General features: G+C 41.7%; 1 protein-coding gene across 7 annotated transcripts in view; it reads right to left on the bottom strand.

Moving 5' to 3' along the window:
- MICAL3 (microtubule associated monooxygenase, calponin and LIM domain containing 3) overlaps positions 1 to 21,543 on the bottom strand; it is a 253,825-nt gene that overhangs the window by 119,680 nt on the left and 112,602 nt on the right. For 2 of the 7 annotated variants that reach the window (XM_070409267.1, XM_070409269.1), the window contains exons 12-17: positions 21,180 to 21,327; positions 15,968 to 16,164; positions 13,572 to 13,684; positions 13,415 to 13,477; positions 12,784 to 12,954; positions 10,954 to 11,037 (exon numbers count right to left, since the gene is read on the bottom strand). In XM_070409267.1, coding sequence (XP_070265368.1) covers positions 10,954 to 11,037; positions 12,784 to 12,954; positions 13,415 to 13,477; positions 13,572 to 13,684; positions 15,968 to 16,164; positions 21,180 to 21,327 — 776 coding nt within the window. Of the gene's footprint in view, positions 1 to 281; positions 390 to 2,765; positions 2,874 to 5,606; positions 5,664 to 7,745; positions 7,845 to 10,953; positions 11,038 to 12,783; positions 12,955 to 13,414; positions 13,478 to 13,571; positions 13,685 to 15,967; positions 16,165 to 18,805; positions 19,792 to 21,179; positions 21,328 to 21,543 lie in introns of those variants that run through there. The other 5 variants (XM_070409268.1, XM_070409270.1, XM_070409265.1 and 2 more) reach the window with 4 other exon arrangements.

Genomic DNA, 21,543 nt, shown 5'->3' with positions numbered 1-21,543 from the left:
ACATAAAAATATATATTAAGTGTTCATGTAGTTCTACATGGATGTGGGTACGCTGGACTCTAGAGCAATCACTTTTAGAGATATTAAGTATGCTTTCCCACACAACATTTTAATTAAAACAACTATCACAATCCTAGGAATTCAGCTACAAAATTCAGACAACCTCAAAAAAAATTACCATTTGGCACATACAATGTGTTACTATACTACTTAGAATGAAGCAGGTTTGTTTACCACAGCTGTCTTATATCTAGAGACAGTGTCCTTAGTATATATCTTACCAGTTCCTTCTTGTCTAGAAGGGTTTTGGGCTGTTCTTTCCTTTGAAGCTGATTGGCTATCTGCTCAGCCAATGAGCTCACTCCACCCGTGTACATCTTTATATACTTCTATTGGTTGGAGATTATGAAATGACCAGAATGAAGGGAAATGAGAAGGAAAAAAATAAATAAATTAAGAAGACAGGAAAAAAACTCTTTGAAAGGTATAAAGTGAATACAGGGTGCAGCAGCAAACCATGCCCACACAGTGTACAGACAAGGAAACATGGTGGTAAGAAACACAGGTGTCAATGTCCACATAGAGCAATCAGCAGAGGCAGGAGCAATTAAATTCATTAAGGAAGAACATAGTCTTTCATGTCTTTTTGGAATATACAGTGCTGTGGAATGGGGAGGTGGGAAATTGGGACGGATGCAAATACAGAAGAGAGTAAGAAGGGCCTATATCCTGGTGACTCAAATTACATATAGAGAACTTGAATGATGCCCATCCAAACACCAGATGTCAGACTGTTGACAGCATGATTCAAGGGTCTGGAGGGCTTTCGAAGTTATTTCCTCATTTAGAAAGCTCATTCTTGCAAAGGCTGACTCTCTACTTGGCTAATAGATAACTTCCTTCCTTATTGTTAATACTTCACTCATAAGCCCTGTCACATACCTAAAATATTCCTGAGCTTTATCTGAAAGACCCCTTCTCAGCCTATTCTCATTGTTGATTTTGTGTTCCACCCAAGCACTAATGCCAAAGCCTTCCAGACTGGGTTGGGCATTTTAGACACAGCTGTAGGAGGCTAACACCTGTAACATATAGACAAGTTGGTCAGTTTAGTCTTGGGTAGTCAGAATATGTTTCTATTCCACAGGATTTTTTTTTTTTTTAATAGGTTGAAACAAGATAAAAAACCCAATCTACTCAATCCTTTCCCTAACAATGTTGAAGAAGTAACAGGAAGAAACTAACAAATTTCCACTGTAAACCTTCCTGCTAGGAAACCTAACTTCAAGCCTGTCCCCAGGGAAAGAGGTCAAAGTCTTGCTAGCAGTCCTTTAGAGACTCCATGCCCAGGTTACCCTTCCATGTGGAGATGGCCAAGACACCTAATGTGTGACACTTCTCTCATAAACTATGTGGAATAGGTTCTGCCTGCCAAGTGTGAGGAGCCCGACTCTAATTGTGACTTAGAGAACTCAGAGCAGTTGTCTTGGGGATGCCAATAACTCTTGTTAGAAATTGGTTTGCATGGACAAACACAAAGCCATGTGTGAGGGAATCACTGGCCTGAGCAATGGCATGCCTTGGGCTAGCAGGAACCAACAAGAGAAGCACCGTAGGAGAAAACTAACTTTATGTAAAAATGGGCAAACATTCTCTAAGGTTTAGCTAGAACTGAGGAGTGAGTTATATTTTTTGATTTAAGTTAAGGAGATTTTCAAGAATTGCTGCTATTTGCTCTTTAATGCTATAGCATTATAGTGGTTGAGAATAACAAGTGGCTTAAGTTAAACTTTCTTCAGATTAAAGTCCTTAGGAGAGCCGAGGCCTGGAACAGACAGACACCAGGCAGAGTTGAGCAGATTGTTTAACAGCTTCATTAATTTTGCAACAGGTAAGTGAGGGCATGGGACAGATGTCAAATTTGAGGCTGGGAAACTTAGCAAGCCCTTTTCTTGCACCAGAAACCAGCGCTGTCATTACATCCTATAATTAGCAAAGACAGTTTAGAGCTGCCGGCCTACAAAGGCATTTGTCACATTTAGTTCTCAGTGATGTGATAATACTGACAAGCATCCCCCCAAGAGAAGTTCTATTTGTTTCTGGCATAAAAAACAGATGGTTTCCTTCTTCCTATTCTTAGGAAATAGTGACAACATAGCAATCCCTGGCTTTATACTATTTCTGCCACACATGCACATGCTTCCACACATATACTCCATGATCTGCTACAGGCACGAGAATAAGAAACAAATAGGAAAGGCAAAGAGACCCTCTGTTCTCTGTAAACTACTGTACAGTATAGCTGTTTCAGGTCCACTGTAGGACATAGCAGGGTTCATTCCTTAAATGATCACAATTCATGAGGCACCCAGGACACTGCATATTCACGACTCCATTTAAAAGATTTAATTACACTGTAGTTCATATTTTGTAACACATATTAATATAAAGACATTTGGAGTTAAAAAAGCTAATGGCTGAAAAAGTTATAATTTTTTGGTATAGTTGAAATATAATGAAAGTGGGTTTATGTCAATAGAACTTGATGCAATGAAAGCTAGTAGCCTCTTCAACTTAGTTTATGCTTACAAACCCCAAATGTAAAACAGACTGATGTGCGACACACACACACACACTGGATTCCTACAGGAGACAAGCAAAGTTCAGAGCTCTGCATCATCCCTGGTGCCAGGTGGCATTTGTGTAGGTTAAGTGAGTAGAGGCTTAAGAGGAAACACAGCTTTGCCAATTTCCAGGCCTGCTACCTGTCGGAGGGAGTCAGAGGAAGGAGAGGCAGGGCGGCTGGAGGAGCGAAGATTAAGAGAAAGCTCCCACTGGTGGACAAAAAATCGCCGAGAAGGTTCAGGCCCTGGCTATAAAAATACAAGATGGAGAAAAAAAAAAATCAAAGGAAACGTTTTAAGTAAGTTACACATTGACCTGAACATAAGGAACCTGGCAGTTTTGGGTCCTTTTAAACTTTAGACTGTTATTTAAATACAAATGTAGTAAAGACATATCCTTAGTACCCAGAAGCATGAGTGGCTCAATCAAGGCTTGCATTTTGCTTTTAATTCACCCTTCCCTCCTGCTTCCAGGGATGCTTGTGCTAGAATATGATCACCATAGCCACGAACACCCTGAAAGCCCATCTTCTCTTGGTGCTTACTTCATTTGCCCCATGTGGATAACGCTGTCAGCCACAAGGTGGCCAGAAGCAGAGGCGATGTCCTGCTCACTCACATACTCTGCTCTGCACAGTCTCTCACCAGCCTGAGCTGGGATTTCTCCTGGGCAGGAGATACTACCACCTATCACTCCACTAGCCTTATAAATAGCAGACAGTAGAGACAACAAATTTAGAGTGAAGCTTGCTACTTCTACATAAAGCCTAGGGATATTGCTTTTCCTCCTCCTACTGCTAGTGCTCAGAGAAACTCTGCTCACCAAGGAGCCAGCCAAATCCCAGAAATTATCCGGAGAAAAAACTTGAGCCCCCAAGTCCTCTGCAGATTGCATGCAGTGTGTGTACAAAAGTGGGTCAGGATCTTCCTCAGTGAGAGGCCCATGCAGTCCCTTGACACTGAAGGTGGCCAAGGGCATTAACAAACAATGACTGTTTAGTTTCTTAGCAGGTTCAGGGTGAAATATTTGCAGGGGAGAGAAAAGTACTAACATGGTGAGGAGACCCTCTGCCACACCTGCCCCCCCAGCCCCCTGCCCCCCGCCAGCTCTAAGCAGACCTATTGCGCTGCTACTTCAGCCCATACTAACTTCATAGCTTAGAGGGGTGACAATGTGAATGTCACCAGCCTCTGCTCAGCCAGCTCATAAGCTCTCAACTCAGCCAGCACTCACAGGCCCAAGGAGGAGCATGGGGAGATCATGGTAGAGGAGTGTGACCCAGTAGAAAGAAGACAAAGCTTCCCCAGGGGTGGCAGAGCAATGGAAGCTAATGGGGAAAGGGAGGAGTTGAGAAGATGGTGGGGCAGAGGGCAGGTGAGTGCACAGGCACAATTAGGGGATAGTGGAAAGTCCTGCAAGAGAACATAAATGACCCTTAAAAACATCTAGACAGGAGCCTGCACTAAAGAATCTGGAAACCAGCCTTTTGGTAAAATGGAGAAAAAAACTCCCTGCAATTTTGCTATCTTTCCTCCTGTGCACTGCAGCCCTAGACTTCTAATATTCTCTCCTTGCCCACATCTCCTTTTATTCAACATACTTCTCTCCATTCTTCATTTCACAGTTTCAGTAAAAATCATTAAAACCTCATTAAATATGTATTCCCCAAAATGTAGGTATTGCCCCGCTCAGTGAAAATGGCTAGTTTTCTTTTTGAGAAGTATATAGCCCGGGGAAAAGGAAGACAGAGGCTAGACACACACAGCTCATGAGAGGAAGCAGTCCCAAGACTGAACAAAGCAGAGCTGGGCTGTGGGTGAGGAGATGAAAAGGACCCCACTCTCCACTTCAGGAAGTCTCCTTCCTGCTGCCGCAGCACCTGGTACCAAGTGCTCTTGGCAGTCCAGACCGCCTGCTTTTGGCTCAGTGACAAGGCACAGGAAGATAGCACTATGGCTAACTTCCCAATAGATCTGAGAAGTAACTAGATTTGCTGCTGAGCCATAATTATACTTCTCAGAGAGCAAAGGAAGAAGGGGAGATAAAAGTTTTTAAGAGACCCATGTGAAATTAGCAGCTGCACAGCTACAGCCACTCAGAGGTCATCTTTATGGGTAATAATAACAACCAAAAAAGTTTCATAAAATAAGCAGGCTTTAAAAATGGGCCATCTCTGCTTTTCATCAAATTATAAAATGGCCAGGTATAAACAGTAATCTCCCCCTTTAGTTTTTCAGGAAAGACTGGCTAAACCCTTTTACTTGCAATCCCATCTTGTTATCACCTTCTTTCCCCTCTGTCGTCTTCATACTTGAGAAATCCCCACATCAGTAAGAATTCTCTCAGTATTTCTACCTCAAGTTACTCCACTGTCAAAAGAGCTAAGCAAATGCCTCCTGCCTTTTGATCTAGAGCAGCGGTTCTCAACCTGTGGGTCACGACCCCTTTGGCGGTCGAATGACCCTTTCACAGGGGTCGCCTAAGACCATCCTGCATATCAGATATTTACATTACGATTCATAACAGTAGCAATATTACAGTTATGAAGCAGCAACGAAAATAATTTTATGGTTGGGACACAATATGAGGAACTGTATTTAAAGGGCCAGAAGGTTGAGAACCACTGACCTAGAGCCTTGCTCTAAGTCATACCTGGTAGTCAAATGCTATTCTGCCACTGACACATATATTGGAATGAGAAAGGTGGGCAGAAATGGGAAGTCACTGGGTTTTTTAGAACAATACAGACTTTCAGGATCCATACCTTATCTGAACTCTGGGTGGGTGAATGCTACCTGCAAGGGTCAACACTGTTAGCAAAAACAAAACAAAACTCTGGCTCTTGGCTGGGTGACAAAAGAGTGCAAAAAGCAAGGGGAGAAGGGACCATCCCCATCCTCCCCCTGTCCCCCCACCCCTCCAGCGTGTTCCATCTGTGTGGCTCTCAGCAGCATCCCATGCCATGGTTCATGCTCTTTTACCCTCTCATGATGGGGACTCTGCTTGCCACAGCTGTCAGCATCAAGATCCCTGTATGTCTGTTGGCAACAAAGTAGAAATTTAAGCTCCTTCAAAATGCTCTATTTGGAACTACTAAGTGACAGTGCCAGAAGTTTAGAGTTCATTTCAACACAAATCCACTGCCTCCCACTAAGCCCCATTCCAGGGAACCACAATCCCATCTATATCAAACCCGGTGACCCAAGGACAACTTTTGGTACAGCTATTTTGCCCACCTGGGCTGCCATGAGGTCAGCTACACAATAAATAAAGAACTAGTTAGTACAGCCCTGGCCGGTGTGACTCAATTGGTTGGGCATCGTCCTGTGCACTGAAAGGTTGCCAGTTTGATTCCCAGTCAGGGCACATGCCCGAGTTGCAGGCTCGATCCCGGGTAGGGAGCATGCAGGAGGCAGCTGATTGTTGTTGCTCTCACATCGATGTTTCTCTCTCTTCCACTCCCTTCCTCTCTCTCTAAAAATAAATAAAAAAATCTTTTTTTTTTTTTAAACGAACTACTTAGTACCAAGGTGGAACACACATATTTCTTTCACAGGGTGGTACAAGATCAGAGGCATTAAGTGGGAGGTTTAAAAGGAGAGTTAGGTTAGAAGGGTGAAGCTTTCCGTAAGACAGCATAAAGGGAAGGTGGGAGGTGAAAACTGGCTGGAATACATGACTGCTAGAAAAATCCAGAGGGAAGTGCAGGATGGGGAGTGGTTCCTTCATAGGAACATGGGACAAACACATACTTTTGTCAAGGGAGAAGAGGACAAAGACTAGAAGTATTTTCAGTAAGCAGGAAAATACACATGACTGGGTAGGAACCTGTAAGACATGAACATGGTTGCCTCCGCTGACCTGAGGCAACCACTCAAGCAGCAATCCTGGGGATAGGGGGACAGGAATTGCTGCTCCTATCACTCTTTGGATAACTGAAAATTCACCTATGGCCTCGTACTGGTGGGAAACTGATCCAAAGCTTCCGGTATGGCTACTCTTGTCCAGAGCTCATGAGCATATTGTCTTCACAGGCAGGATGAGGCCAGAGTTTGAGTCACACCACCCAGAATCTGTTTCTGGATCCATCTGTGTGACCTTGTACAAATTACCTCCCTACTCTATGACTCAGTCTCCTGATCTATAAAATAGAGATAATAGTACCAGACTTGTAAGGTTATAGAAAGAACTGCTTAATGTTACATGTAAAAAGAGCCTAGAATACTACCTGGGTCACAGTGAATGCTCCTAAATATTAGCTCTTATGTAGAGATAAGGGACAGGGTAGCACTACACCTACAGCAGCTTAGTTCTTAGATCTGGGGGCACAGGCTGGGCCTTTAAAAATCAGACACATTATGGAGGAGTCACTTTTAAAATAGGCCACCTTAGTTGAGAAATGCCTTCCCATAGATCCTACGTTTAAAATTTGTATTTTATTTTATAGCAGTATACTACAAAGGTCAACAAAGCGATTCTGTAAATATGCTTTATGTAAGTGTATTTGCCACAAATGTATGCTTGTCATCCTCGTTAACCTTGTTGCTCCAGTTAACTCTGCTATAAAGCAGTTTTGAATGATCTGCCTGAGTGTTAATGGGGTGGATGGGAAGGGCAGGTGTTTGTCGGGAGAAGTTGGATAAGCAAGAGATAGGGTTCTCAAAATCAGAAGGAAGCAAATTCATAGAGTGAAGCCCTATTAAAAGCTTCCAAAGTTCATCTTAGCTCAATCTCCTTGGGTAGCAAGGCAAAAATGGCTGCTTTAAGTAGGGTTATATAAAAATTTGTTGCTCTCCAGGGTTTTTGGATCTCATGTCTGTGACAAATATAGTTTAAATGTTAGTTTGTGATTGTATGGTTATATTCCCATTACATGGGACTAGGTTAAACCACCCAGGGTTTGAATGTAATTTGTACTCTTCTGAGGTCCAATCAGGAATTTGCTCATTTGTAGCAATAAAGGCTGCTACTGCTACAAAAATGGTTTCTACAAATGGTTTTTCTATTTTTTTTAAGTTATAATTGAAAGCAGGGAGTCCTGATTTAGTCTCTACCCTAGCTACCTACAAAGGCAGGCAGGAAGACACAGATAGGACAATGGAACATGCGGAGGAGGTCACCTGCTGACTGCCACGTGCCCGACAGGGAGGTGGAGTAGGGGGTGGAGAGAGTGCAATCACTTTTTTGGGGCAGGTCCGAGAATGCTCCTTTTCCCGTCGCTTTTATACCAACAGACACAAACAGAGAGAAGATTGGTAAAACAGTGGCCACATTTAGGCTGGTTCTGGAAGGATGAAAGGGTATTTGTAAAAAACATATCAGAGGCCCCCTTCCCTGCCCCTCCATCCTCAACAGCAAATCACTGCATGGTCAGGGAGGGTGGCGTGTCACAGTTTGTCACTGGTCTCCAGGTCAGACTCCCGCTGTTTGTTAGGTGCAGCTGGTCTTGGGGACAGACTTGCAGTGTAGTACTTTCTAAACACCAGGGATCAAGACTATATATCATCAAAGTTGGAGGACTGAAGAAATGAGTTTCGTTATAAGTAGAGAGAAAGGGCACACAGGCCACCATCAGAAGGGAGTCATGCAGACCCTTCCAATGGCTTATCACCTGCCACCCAACAGGAGCAGAGCAGCACTCTCCCTCGGGACCAACTATGAGAAAATCCTGCCATTATTTCCTCTTCTGAGTCCCCTCATACTCAAAAGGTTCTGGAAAACTACCAAAAAAAAAATGCAGGAAAGTACAGGAAATAGGATATAAAAATTAAATATCTTCCACTACCTGAAAACCATACCTATGTCTACAGATTATCTCCCCATCTTATCCCTCTCCAATCTTGTCCCATCTTTTTCCTTGAGAAACTATGATTGAGAGAACCCTGCAGGACTTAGTAAATAATCACATACTCCTAGGTCAGAGGAATCCTCGCTTCCTTGAGCCCAGAAAGACTATGTGGGGCCAGCACACAGGTCTGAGAGAACTAGTGGGACTAGGGAAGCAGTTCCCCTGTCTGTTCCCACTTCTCATGACAACCTTCTTGTAAACTAAGGCTGGATAATGAGGAGTTTGCCTGTAGGATGCACTTCTGAGATCAAAAGACAAAAGGGTGGAGAGGGAAGATCCAAAGTGTTTACACAGGAAGGTAAAAAACAGAAGTCACTGGTAAGCAGCATTATTATTCATTTCCCTCTCATACTATGACCTAAGTAAAAACTGGCCCTGGTGCCAACTCAGCCATCACTACTGTGCTTGCCATACCCTCCTGCCTCTCTTGAACCACTTCAAGAGAAGCACAAAGTGAGTCATGATAAGGTGCTGCCAGTCAGCCCCTGCCTAATTCCTAAAGGGTGTTAAATGGGGTCAGCAGTCAGGGTGAATCAGAAGCAGAGGGCCCCAATGCACCACTGGAGTCCCTCTGTCCCCAGGTTTCTGTAGCATCTGGCATTGCCTTCCAATGTTTTATCTTTTTAGAGAGAAATTTACAAGGCCAAGATTCATGAAAACATTCCTGCTTTAGTGTTGAGAAAAAAATTAGATGTGAATACAATACATTTCACATGGATGTAAGAACTGTGAATTATAGTTCTTTCACAGCCAAGTAAATTTACAATTCCCAACTCTATATAACATGAAGCACACAGGATCTCACAGGATTTTCATTGCTCATAGTTTCTCACTTTTTCACCCAGGTGCTCTTTCTAACTGTCATCTCTGGGACCCACTCCACAGAACCCATGTTTGAATTTAATGGCTCTAGTCTGCTGCCTGCACAGCTCAGCAGTATTCTACTTCACTAATTTTGACCAACTATTTACCCAGGTGACAAGCTAGCTGTTCGTCTCCATGTAGCACTGTCCATAAGGCTAGAGGGGCCAGATCCTTCACAAACATGAAAAACACAAGAAAGCCCATAAACACTAAGCTCCTGATATCCCTCAGGATAGCTGCATCAGGCAGTGAGCTGATGTGCCAGTCTTCACCAGGACAGAGGCCTCAGCTGGGCCAGGCTCCTCGGGTCACATATCCTGCCCCTGAGACTTCCTCGCAAGCTCACCCACAGTGACCCAAACACATGCCATTGAGTCATTTATTCACCCCTCTGCATGTAATTAAGTTACCCTCCTCTCCTCTCTGCTCTTCCTCTCTGCTGCCTTTGTGAGTACTGTGAGAATCTGACGTTCAGGAAGTCTAGGTTAGAGTTCATGTTCCCCTTCTGCAGATCCTCAACTGAAGATTACCTTTTTATTATACCTTCCACCTAGACTTTAAGGAAAGGGTGAGGAAAGAAAATGGTAAATTTCTAATGAGCACTCCTGCACAAATCTCCCCCAAGCAGAGGGAAAGAGGCAGCTTGGTTTCATGAGTTTGGACATTGTTCCCAAGCTTCCATCTCAGCCTCATGAGCTTGCTTTTAATGCAGCATATTATTAAAAGAAAGGTTAAAAAAAAACATTAACCACCCAGTCACTTGTCAGTGCTTCCCAGCAATAGCTGTCACTCTATAACATAAGAAGGAATTGAAGGCCTATTCCTTTGACCTCTCAGAATCTTAGTCTTAAATGATACCAACCCACAAGACAAGTCCAGTGCACTCACTGGAGCAAAAACTTGTCAGCTGTGATGTGGAGGAGATACAGTACAGGCCTCCAGTTCCTTTGATGTTTCCTATTATCAATCAGTGCCATTCCTCCTCTTTCTGTCCTATTCTGTACTGCTTATGAGAAGCAGCTTTCTAGGAGATCCTACAACTAACTACTTTAGTGAAAATTTCTAAAAAGAGTATTTTAAATGTATACAAAACACCAAGAAAATGCCCATTTTTCTCGACCTAGTTCAAGGAGAGCCTAGGAAAGTCATCTACAACACACAAAAGCAGCTTTATAACAAGAATCTTTGTCTAGGTTCTGAACCAAATAAAAATTATAGTTCAAGATGATTTCTTGGATAACATTTTCCTACTAACATGGTCATAAGCACACATATGAACAAGAAGTCAACTTGGAATAAACGCTGTAATAGCAAAACCCCAAAGGTTAGGGTACCTGAACAATTAACCACATAGCTTCAGCTAGTTTCATAAAATTCACAGCCCACCCTGCTAACTGGTTTCTCAAATCCTAAGGAGTTAAATAAATCATGCACTACAAACAGTACTGTTTATTATACTTTTACTAGAGTCATTACTCAAATGGGCACAGAGATGTCCTATGCTTGAGCTGGGATTCTAGAGTGCAGGCCTCTACCTTGGCTGGCTCAGAAGAAGGAACAGGGTGGGAAGGCCTGGGGATGCAGCACCCATTCTGGTTTTTGAGCAGTTCCTTTACCTGTTTCCACTGTGGGATGGGAGCAGGGAGACCCTGCTCAGGTAGGCAGCAGGACGGCTGGCTGACCCCACGCTCTTGTGTTGGCTGTGACACACAGGCCAAGTATGGGTGGGGGACAGGACATGGAGACAAAACAAAATAAAATATATTAAAGTAGAAGACAGAAAAAAGATACTTGTGGAGGATAGACATACATCTATATACTGGGGTGGTGGTGAAGACATAGAATTCTTAGAAAGCTTTGCTTATAAAGGAAGCAAATACCCTGCTCCCCAAACCAAAAGCAAATGTAAACAAATAAAAAAAAGAAAAACAGAAGCTGTAATTATCATTATCCTTTTCCCCAACTCAATGTTATGAGCCTAAAATACTAATTCTGATTTGGAAAACTAATCTTTCACTCAAAATGAGGAAGCAACTATCTCTTAGAGGCAAACTTCCTCTAATGGAGAGTAATTCCAGCCTTCCCAAGGTGGGTAGGACCTGGGCTGCCAGAGCCAACAGGGAATGAATATCATCATCTTCTCTGTGAGTCATAACCAATGGCTAGATGTGAGAAGTTGATTAAGGCCAGACTCCAAGCACAGTCAGTATGTCAGTGCCCAACCTAGTCTGTCCACAGGAACATTAATGCATGTGGAGAAGATGAAGAAAGAGGGAAAGGATGCAGAGGATGGGCTCTCTCAAATCACCAGGGAGTTTTACAAGAAACTTTCAGTGTAAATTTCAAAAACTCAGCATCTCCTCTTGCAAGAAGTCTTAGTGACTTTTAGATAAGCGGGAGAGAGACAAGGCTCCTGTCCAGCACTCTCAGGTATGACTTAGAGGAATGCAAGTCAGTATCCATGAAGAATCTTTAAAATGTTCATATTCTCAAAAAAAAAAAAAGAGTTCATATTCTCAACCTAGTTCAAAGAGAACCTAGTAAAGTCATCTGCAACACACAAAAGCAGTTTATAACAATGTTTGTTGAAGAGAAACGACTGAACATCTAGCACTAGAGGAGAGTTAAGAGAAGCATGGCACACACTAAAGGTGCTTGTAAAGAGTTTGAAATGATGTGGGAATATGACCAAAGTTACATGAAAAAAAGCAGAATGGAAAAGTGTATGTTAAAAATGACCTCAGCCCTAACTAGTTTGGCTCAGTGGATAGAGTGTCGGCCTGCGGACTGAAAGGTCCCAGGTTCGATTCCGGCCAAGGGCATGTACCTTGGTTGCGGGCACATCCCCAGCAGCTGATCGATGTTCCTCTCTCATTGATGTTTCTAACTCTCTATCCCTCTCCTTCCGCTCTGTGAAAAATCAATAATATATATATATATATATGTATATATATATATACATATATATATAGAGAGAGAGAGAGAGAGAGAGAGACAGAGAGAATGACCTCAACTATGAAAACAAGAATGCACTAAAGAAAAAAAGATCAGAAAGAACTATAACAAAATATTAACAGAATTAGAGATATTTTAATTACTCTTTATCATACTTTTAAGCATTTTCCTTAATAAGTATGTATGTTTATAATTTAAATGTGAACATATACATATCAATAGGAATATAGATATAAATTTAAAAATCCCTCTGCTGAATTTTGTCACAGATACCTCAGACCTGAATGGTGAGGATGAAGCAGTACTGAAAGCATGAGGAGCTTCTGAAATGTTCTCTTCTGCCACAGTCAGACATGGGGAGAATCAAACACCAGTCTCGAGCCCATGAGTCCTCGGGTCTGTAACATATCCCATCTCATTCAGCTGAAAAGCTACCTCATTCCTATGTAGTCAGATCAAGTGTGGATGAGCAAGGCGTGAAATGGGTTTACCTGTCTCCTTATGCCAGTGGACTGTGGAGGTGCATTCTCTTCAAACTTGGCGAGCAGCTGGGTTGCCATGTACTTCACTTTGTTCTGGTTGCTGAGTGTGACATCAGTCCTCCTGTCAGGCAGAGCGCTCACTAATGTGGATCTTCCTCTGCATACTCGGGGCACTTCCTCCTGATCAATATCGACACCCAAGAACCAGCCTCTGTTAGTGAAGCCCCCAAATGCCCTTCCCTCAAAGGAAAAGTACAGCTAGGACCTGGCATGGTGGCTGGTATATCTGCTTTAGGTTGAGCTTAACAGCTCTCTTCAAAGTTCTAATCTCAAGATGGAGTTCAAAGAGGTACTCAGACTTTTACTGGGATTATTACACCCCAGGAAAGCCAATGCCCTTTGCCAAATGTGTGATTCCAAAGAGACAGGAAAGCTCTGGTGCACATGTGTGTGTGTTCCCTTGGATGCTCTCCAAAAAATTAAACAAAGGCAAAAGCCCACAGAAAAAGCATCTGCTCACAAAAATTCTCATAAAGGGTGAATATAAAAAGACCTAATAACACCAATTTGAAAATTAAGGTTTTAAGACAAAAAGGGCAATTGAGTATAATCATTCTAACAAATCCCATATAATTCTCACCTCTTCTGATTGACTGGTCTTTCTCCTCTTTCCAGCACCATCCAAGTCCTTTTCCTTCTTATCCTATACCAAGAGAGGACCAAACTGCATTATTCTAGTCACTATATCTTGCCATTGGGTTTGCAGCTGGTAAAAAACAACAATCTTTTCCACTTACCTTGGGAGAACGCTTCCGAGAGATGGTCTGCCCAAGTTTGCTTAGGAAGGAGATAGGAGATTTGGTGCTGGCTATTAGGACTGCTTTCTCCTCAGCATTCAGGTCCAAGGCATCTGTGAACAGAAAGCAATGTTCAACAATAGCATTAGGGGGGGCCTCAAAGTACTGACCAGAACTACCTTGCCTGCAGGTGGCTCCCAGAACCTCCAAAAGCTCTAAAGCAGCAGTTCTCAAAATGTGGGTCGCGACCCCTTTGGGAGTCGAATGACCCTTTCACAGGGGTCACCTAAGACCATCGGAAAACACATATATAATTACATATTGTTTTTGTGATTAATCACTATGCTTTAATTATGTTCAATTTGTAACAATGAAAATACATCCTGCATATCAGATATTTACATTACGATTCATAACAGTAGCAAAATTACAGTTATGAAGTAGCAACGAAAATAATTTTATGGTTGGGGGTCACCACAACATAAGGAACTGTATTAAAGGGTCGCGGCATTAGGAAGGTTGAGAACCACTGCTCTACAGGTTCATTTGCTCGGACAAAAGTATGAGGAACTTAGCAGGACATTTCACAAAGAAAATGCATTCTTAGGTTTATACACTGAGCCTTCTTTTTTCCATCAACATAAACAATACCAATTCTTTCCCCATCCACGCCAGTCACAAAAACCTCCACTTTTGCTTTTCAAAAGTTATAATTCACCCGTGATACGAGTTACAGTAGAGTGCTGAAGCCTCATCTTTGTGATAAAATTTTAGGGCAGAGAGAAAGGGAGGGAGGACAGGCAGCTCAGGGTCACTGGTTTGGTGTATGCATACCCCATGCACTTGGCTGCACACTGCTCTCCATGAATGTGTACACTGATGTTAGAGTTGTGGACTTCTGTTGTAAAGACTGTGTATCTAATTGGAAAAAGCTATAAACATCTATGAGAGTACATGGGCTGGAAGACACTGGTGAGTCACAAACTGTGGATTCCAATGTTTTATTAGTAATAATAGTAATTTTATTTTATTTTTTAAAAATATATTTTATTGATTTTTTACAGAGAGGAAGGGAGAGAGATAGAGAGTCAGAAACATCGATGAGAGAGAAACATCGATCAGCCGCCTCCTGCACATCCCCCACTGGGGATGTGCCCGCAACCCAGGCACATGCCCTTGACCGGAATCAAACCTGGGACCCTTCAGTCCGCAGGCCGACGCTCTATCCACTGAGCCAAACCGGTTTCGGCATAATAGTAATTTTAAAAATAATTGAAACTAATAATATATTGTTAACATTTATTAAGTGCTTCCGTTTTGCAAACGTTCTTCTTAGCATATCACAATCTAATTATACATAGAAAAAGTCCCATTTTATAGATGGGGAAACTGAGGCACAGGAAAACTGAGTAACTAGCCTAAGGTTTAACAGGTGTTAGTACTGGGATATAAACCCAGGTCAACACTCTTAATCATTATGCTATTCCAAGAGACAATAAATGACAACAGAAATATTTTTTGTAGCATGCTGACAGACTGAGATATTGGGCTGAGGAGAAAGGAAGATTTTTGGAAAACACTAAAATGTAGAAGAAAGAGAAGCCAGAGAAGGAACAGTTACCAAAAGAAGAGAATGAGGCCAGTCCAGTGCAGGATCACAGAAGCCAAAGAAAAGAGAGTTTCAGAAAAAAAGTTGTCATTCCACAGTGCTGAACAATGCAAAAAGCCATGGGCATAAGAGATGAGAAGTGAAAAACATGGATTTGGCAATTCTTCATGAACAAGGAGAACAATCTAGCAGAGGAATAATGGCAGAAGCCAGGTTGCAAAGTGTACAAAGTTTAGGCAACTGAGGAAGTAGCCCACTTTTTTTAAAAAAGGTGGTTCAGCCAGGCCAGTGTGGCTCAGTGGTTGAGTGTTGACCTATGAACCTGGAGGTCACAGTTTGATTCTGGGTTTCGGACTCGATCCCCAGTGGGGGGCGTGCAGGAGGCAGCCGATAGATAATTCTTTCTCATCACTGATGTTTCTATCTATCTCTCCCTCTCTCTTCTTCTCTGAAAACAATTTTTTAAAAAAGTGTATATATATTTTTAAAAGGCTGGATCAGAAAGAAAGAGTATAAAAAAATAATAGTCAAGAAAAAAATTCTGGATAGGAATGATTTTTACATATTTATAGATACAGTGAGAAAGATTTGGGTAAGAATGAGTGGTTGAGAAGGAAAAAAACAATGGAGCAAAATCCCAGGGACTTACCCTGATAGCTGGCCAGTAAAAACAGAGTAAGTACAAGTTTGCTTTTGTGGGTGCTCATGTAGGATACAGGGAAAGGAAGAAAGCCAGGCAACAACAGAGAACACAAAAGACTCCCATACCAGAGCCCTCAGTCCTTACCGCTGGAGGGGAGTGAGTCCTTGAACATCTCATAGAACTGGGTTAGGTACATCACCATGGACAGCTTGTCAGGCTCCCCCACCGAGGCCATCTCTTTGCCTGTCATGATGGGAGAAATGCCCAGTTCCTTTTCAGCAATATCAAAGGCCAGTTGATTATTCTTCTCCACATTTTGTTCATCCAAAGAATCAAAATCTCTGAGAAACAGGATAAGAAAAATATATCAAGATGGAGTGCTTGTCCCCACACCAGAAAACAGTATCAAGAAGTCACTTCATGTCTTTGTTGCTCAGCTAAAATCCTATGTGCAGTGCTTCACTGAAATCTGAGAGCAAACTTGAAATATAAATCATCCTCAAAGGAGAAAAAATGATTAAAGAAAAAATGATAAAGAATAAAACAGAGGGAAAGTTAAACTATCCTCATTTTTCCAATTACAGAAATTTCTTACTAAAATGTAAGCTCAAGAATAGGAACTATCATTAATATGTATTCCCTTGCATCTTGTGTGTGATCTGTATTTATTAAACTTAACTAGAAGTCCAATGCACAAAATTTGTGTAAGAGTAGGCCTTCCTTCCCGCGGCTGCCAGCACAGGCTTCTCTCTGGCACCCAGGACCCAGGCTTGCTTTCCTCTGGCCCCGGCTTTGTCGGGAAGGATGTCCCGTCTAAATAGCATATTACCCTTTTATTATTATAGATGTTAAATAATGATAAAAATCCTATTTGGATCAGACTATTTCTAAAGTCCTGGGACTATTACGCATAGTGTCCTTTGGACCTGACAAGCTATTATAGATGTGCTAAATCACCTCTGATAAACTTTACTCAGCCTTCTACTTGAAGGGGAATTCCAAAACTTTCCTCAAAAGATTTTTCCATTGCTAAATGTCTTAAAATTTCCCAAGTATTTAGATGAACAAACATTTCCCACCGGATTTCAAGCTTCCTACTGCTCAATCGTAAGTAACAACTAAAAGCGTTCTTCTTCAGGTGATTTCAGATTAACTGGGCAGGCCTTACATTATGCTAACCTACTAACTCCATTTCAAAAAATTCCTTAAGTCTCATAATCTACAGGCTCATCTTGAATGATGTTATTGTGGTCTAAACAGTGCCAAATTACCTACTCACTGCTCTGCCTTCTGTTACAAGAAAATACCCTAGGTCAGGGGTGGGCAATCCCTGGCACACGTGCCAAACATGGCACGTCAGTAACTTTTGCTGGAATGCGAAACCCTCTCTTATAATCTTCCATTTACAATTTTTTTCTTATTATCGACTTTTTTATTTTTCAGATAAATTCAGTGTAGGTGCATCTTAGATAAATAATTTTACATAACAAGTTATCTTAAAGACCACAGACATGGATTGACGAGAGAGGGGAAGAGCAATTTCTATGCTTCTGCCTTAACTCTCCCCTGCCTTCCTAGATCCGACCAGTGTTTTGGTTTCATCCACATATGCTTGTGAATCTTTGTTCTCAGTGATGAATTTTGTTAAGTCTCGTAATAGGAGTAGCCTGACGGATGATAGTAGCTCGTGCATATCTCTGAAAGTCACGAAATATAAACCTGATGTAAAATCTCTGTCATCAGTGATGCAGCAGCAAAAGTCCCACTGATAATATCAAATGGAGTCATAAAGTTTTCTGTCGGACTATCAGTGTACATGTATACATTAAAAAATAAATGTATTTTTCATCATCATATATGTTTTTGTTGCTTGAATGAATTTTATTATTTTTTCAAGGTTCTTCACATACGTACACCTTAAGAGATATCAAGTAGGCGTAACATGTTCTCAAAAAATTAGGGTTGGCATGAAGGAGAATTTTGAGTCAGAGATTTTGCTGGTTTTGGCACGCACTCACAAAAAGGTTGCCCACCCCTGCCCTAGGTCTTCTCCAGACAGCCTTTGGTATATTCCAACAGGGATGTGTCCCTCACCCTACACTCACCCCTCCACCCCACCTCTCCCTGAGTTTTGTGGGATTGACAAAGTATCTTAGCAGAAAGTGCAATCCTTAACATAAGAGAATACCGATGAACCATTGTAAAGCAGGGAAGCACTAACTGTTTTGTTTTGTTGGTAGTGCCTGACATATTTGCCATCAGCCAGCCAAATGTTCTAGTCAGGTTTTCCTTATGACCAATAACGTTTGAGAGATAGTTGGCTGAAACGAAGAGTTCAACCTGTGGCCAATAGAGTTTTCCATTACATGAAGTTAATATACCCAGGTAGGTGTTAAAACCAATTTTTGAAGTCAATTACTTCTGATTTCATCCTTTTTACTGCCTTCCCTAGGGAATAGAGCTGATTCACCTGGCCCTTCTTTAAGCACTTCTTTGCCATTTATCACAGTCTTTCTCAAGCTCTCCCTCTTCCTCCTGACAGGCCAGCAGAGGACATTTGGCTCAGGCAGATTAGAAAGTCCTGAAGGAGAAAGTGGCCCCAGCCTCATTTCATGGAACAGCCTGCGGTCACCCTATCCGGCACAACAGGAGGCAGCCGCACCTGAGGGTGAGACAGCAGGCCAACGATAACAACGGCCACCTACAGCCCACAGCCTCAACGGCCAGCACTAACCAGTCTGAAGGACAATAAACTCCATCTAATCAGACTAGAACACTTACATCCCCCAGCCTCCAACCCTTGTGATTTTTGCGCATAAAATTCAACCCCAAGGACAGTGGAGGCTGAGTCCTAACCTTCCCTGGTTGTGGCTCCATTCCCCATTCCCTCTAATAAACTTCCCTCCTGCTTGCTCGCTGCGTCAGCCTACTAGGTGTATGAGTTAATAATGGTGGATTTTGTAATAAAAGAAAACACGATAATTTCAAGAGAAACATCAAAAGTGCTTTATTCAAAGTAATGTCCATCGCTAGCTACACATTTCCCCCATCTTTCAGGTAATTTGTGGATACTGTCCCAATAGAACTTTTCTTGTTTTGAGGCAAACCATTCAGAGACCCAATTTTCCACTTGTTCCTATGTTTTGAAGTGCTGCTCAGAAAGTGTGTGTGCCATCAATCGGAACAAGTGGTAATCTGAAGGAGCAAGGTCTGGTGAATACAGCGGGTAGGTTAATACTTCCCAGGCAAGATCTTTTAACATGTCTTTAACTGGTTTTGAAGTGTGTGATGGTGCATCATCATGAAGCAAAATTACTTTGCTGTGTCTTCTGGAACATTCTGGTCATTTCACGATCAAAGCGTGGTTCAAATTGATTATTTGTTGTTGGTAGCGATCAGTATTAACGGTTTCACCTGGTTTTAGAAGCTCATAATACATCACACCTTCCTGATCCCACCAAACACAGAGCATTGTCTTCTTTCTGAAGCGATCTGGCCTTGCAGTCGATGTTGATGGTTGACCTGGATCAACCCATGATTTTGTGCATTTGGGATTCTCAAAATAAATCCACTTTTCATTACCAATCACAATTCGATGCAAAAGACTTTCTTTGGTGCCGTTGAAGCAACATTTTACTGATGACTTTTCAGTTTTCCCATTTGTCTTTTGTTCAGTTGACGTGGCACCCATTTTCCTTCCTTTAAAATCTTTCCCATTGCTTGTAAATGATCAGAAATTATTTTCCGAGCAACGTTTAATCTTTCTGAAAGTTGTTTTTGAGTTTGATAGGCATCTTCATTCAATAATGCTTGTAATTGTCGGTCTTCAAACTTTTTCAGTTGACCTGGACGTTCTTTGTCTTTCACATCGAAATCATCACTTTTAAAGAGTTTAAACCAGCGTTCACAAGTATCTTGAGATGGAGCATGTTCACCATAAGCTTCCTGAAGTATTCAGCAGCACTTCTCTTCAAAATAAAGTAATGAATTAAAACTTCCTGCGAATGCTCTTTTTTTGGCACGAAATTCGACATTTTTAAGCGTAAAAATATCTATGAAGTTAACACCTTCAGAAAATTTGGCATATGAAGTTTTGAAGCTTGTTGTCAATACAACAAAATAGCATACATATCAAATTGCATATATATCAATATATGTGTAACTCCATTTATTGGAAAAAAAAAATCTGCATTATTAACCAGTACACCTAGTAAATCCTTGAGCAACTCCAATTTTACACCTCGTCACCCCCTTTTTTTTCTGGTGGGGTAAGCCCTACTGTCATCTGTGCATAAGCTAAGGTAGAAGAGCATAGAGGTCAGAAATTCCCATTCCTAAATCACATTATACAAGGCTGTTTTTACAGCTCTTGCCTCATTAACTCATAACCTAAAATAAATAGGAACTATGTCCTTTAGGATTTCTTAAGGAATCATTAAAATAAACACACCAAAATTGGGCCCTTAAGTGAACCTAATAATAAAAGAACAGGCAGCCAAAATAATTCAACATGCTCTGCTTCTGTTTCCAAATACAGTGGGGCCCTGACTTACGAGTGTCCCGACAAGTTTTTTGAGATACCAGCTATCTCTCCTCCGATTTTTCGCATTGAGTTGATAGAGTAATTTGATTTAACGAGCTCCTTAAAGAGCTCGGTCTCAGAAGAATTAAACTCGTAAGTCAAGGCCCCCCTGTATTCTTGTTTGGGAGAATGCCCATGGTGGAAACCTGAGTGAACTAGTGTCCGCAGGTGACCTGGGGTCATCCTATTGTACTGATTCTGCCCTTGGGTGAGTCACTAATGGTCAAAAGAGGGGATGTTACTGGTGTAGGTGGGTGAGGTGACCTTAGTTTTGTGGGATTCACAAAGTATCTTAGCAGAAAGTGCAATCCTTAACATAAGAGAATACCGATGAACCATTATAAAGTGGGGAAGCACTAATTGTTTTGTTTTATTGGTAGTGCCTGACACATTTGCGATCAGCCAGCCAAATGTTCTAGCCAGGTTTTCCTTATGACCAATAACATTTGAGAGATAGTTGGCTGAAATGAAGAGTTCAACCCGTGGCCAGTAAACAGAGTTTTCCATTATGTGAAGTTAATACACCCAAGTGGGTGTTAAAACAAATTTTTGACCTTTTGAGTGCTGTTAAAAACTCAGCTAATCATTTCTTTGTTGAGCTACATAATACTTAACATTCAGAGTTTTAAATGTAATTAAGTCGAAATTAATCATTGCTTTCTAGAGAAAGTTTCTTACTAGAAAAAAAAAGTACAAATTTGGCTACTTGATAGCAGGGTACTCTAAGATCCTTAGGGAATATAAAATGAAACAGAAAGTCTGGTCACAACTTACATCAGATCAGGGCGGTATCTATGGATAATTGCACATAGGGCCAGGCCACTTTTCCAAGACATAGTGAGATCTGTCACATTGACCCCTGTGTAGCCATCTGTCTGCCTTTGGCACCAACCAAGCAGTTTGCTTGAACGAGGTACAGACTCTAAAAGAACAAAAATAATATTAATGATAGTGTTGTCACTTGGTAGCATTTATATGGGATCCTCTTTGTAGTACACATATCCAGTTAAAAAAATTATTGAAGGTAGGAAGAACACAGTTGTCAGGCATCGTGATAAACCAGCTATGTATGTTACGGAATCCTCATAACCATAATGTGAGGTAGGTGTTGTTATCCTCATTTCATAGACAAGGAACT

Source organism: Myotis yumanensis, unplaced genomic scaffold (assembly GCF_028538775.1).
Source record: "Myotis yumanensis isolate MYYU_CA2020_CCGP unplaced genomic scaffold, mMyoYum1.0.hap1 SCAF_3, whole genome shotgun sequence".
Taxonomy (NCBI): Eukaryota; Metazoa; Chordata; class Mammalia; order Chiroptera; family Vespertilionidae; genus Myotis; species Myotis yumanensis.
Note: the sequence above shows the minus strand (reverse complement) of the source record. Positions and strands in the feature narration are given on the sequence as shown.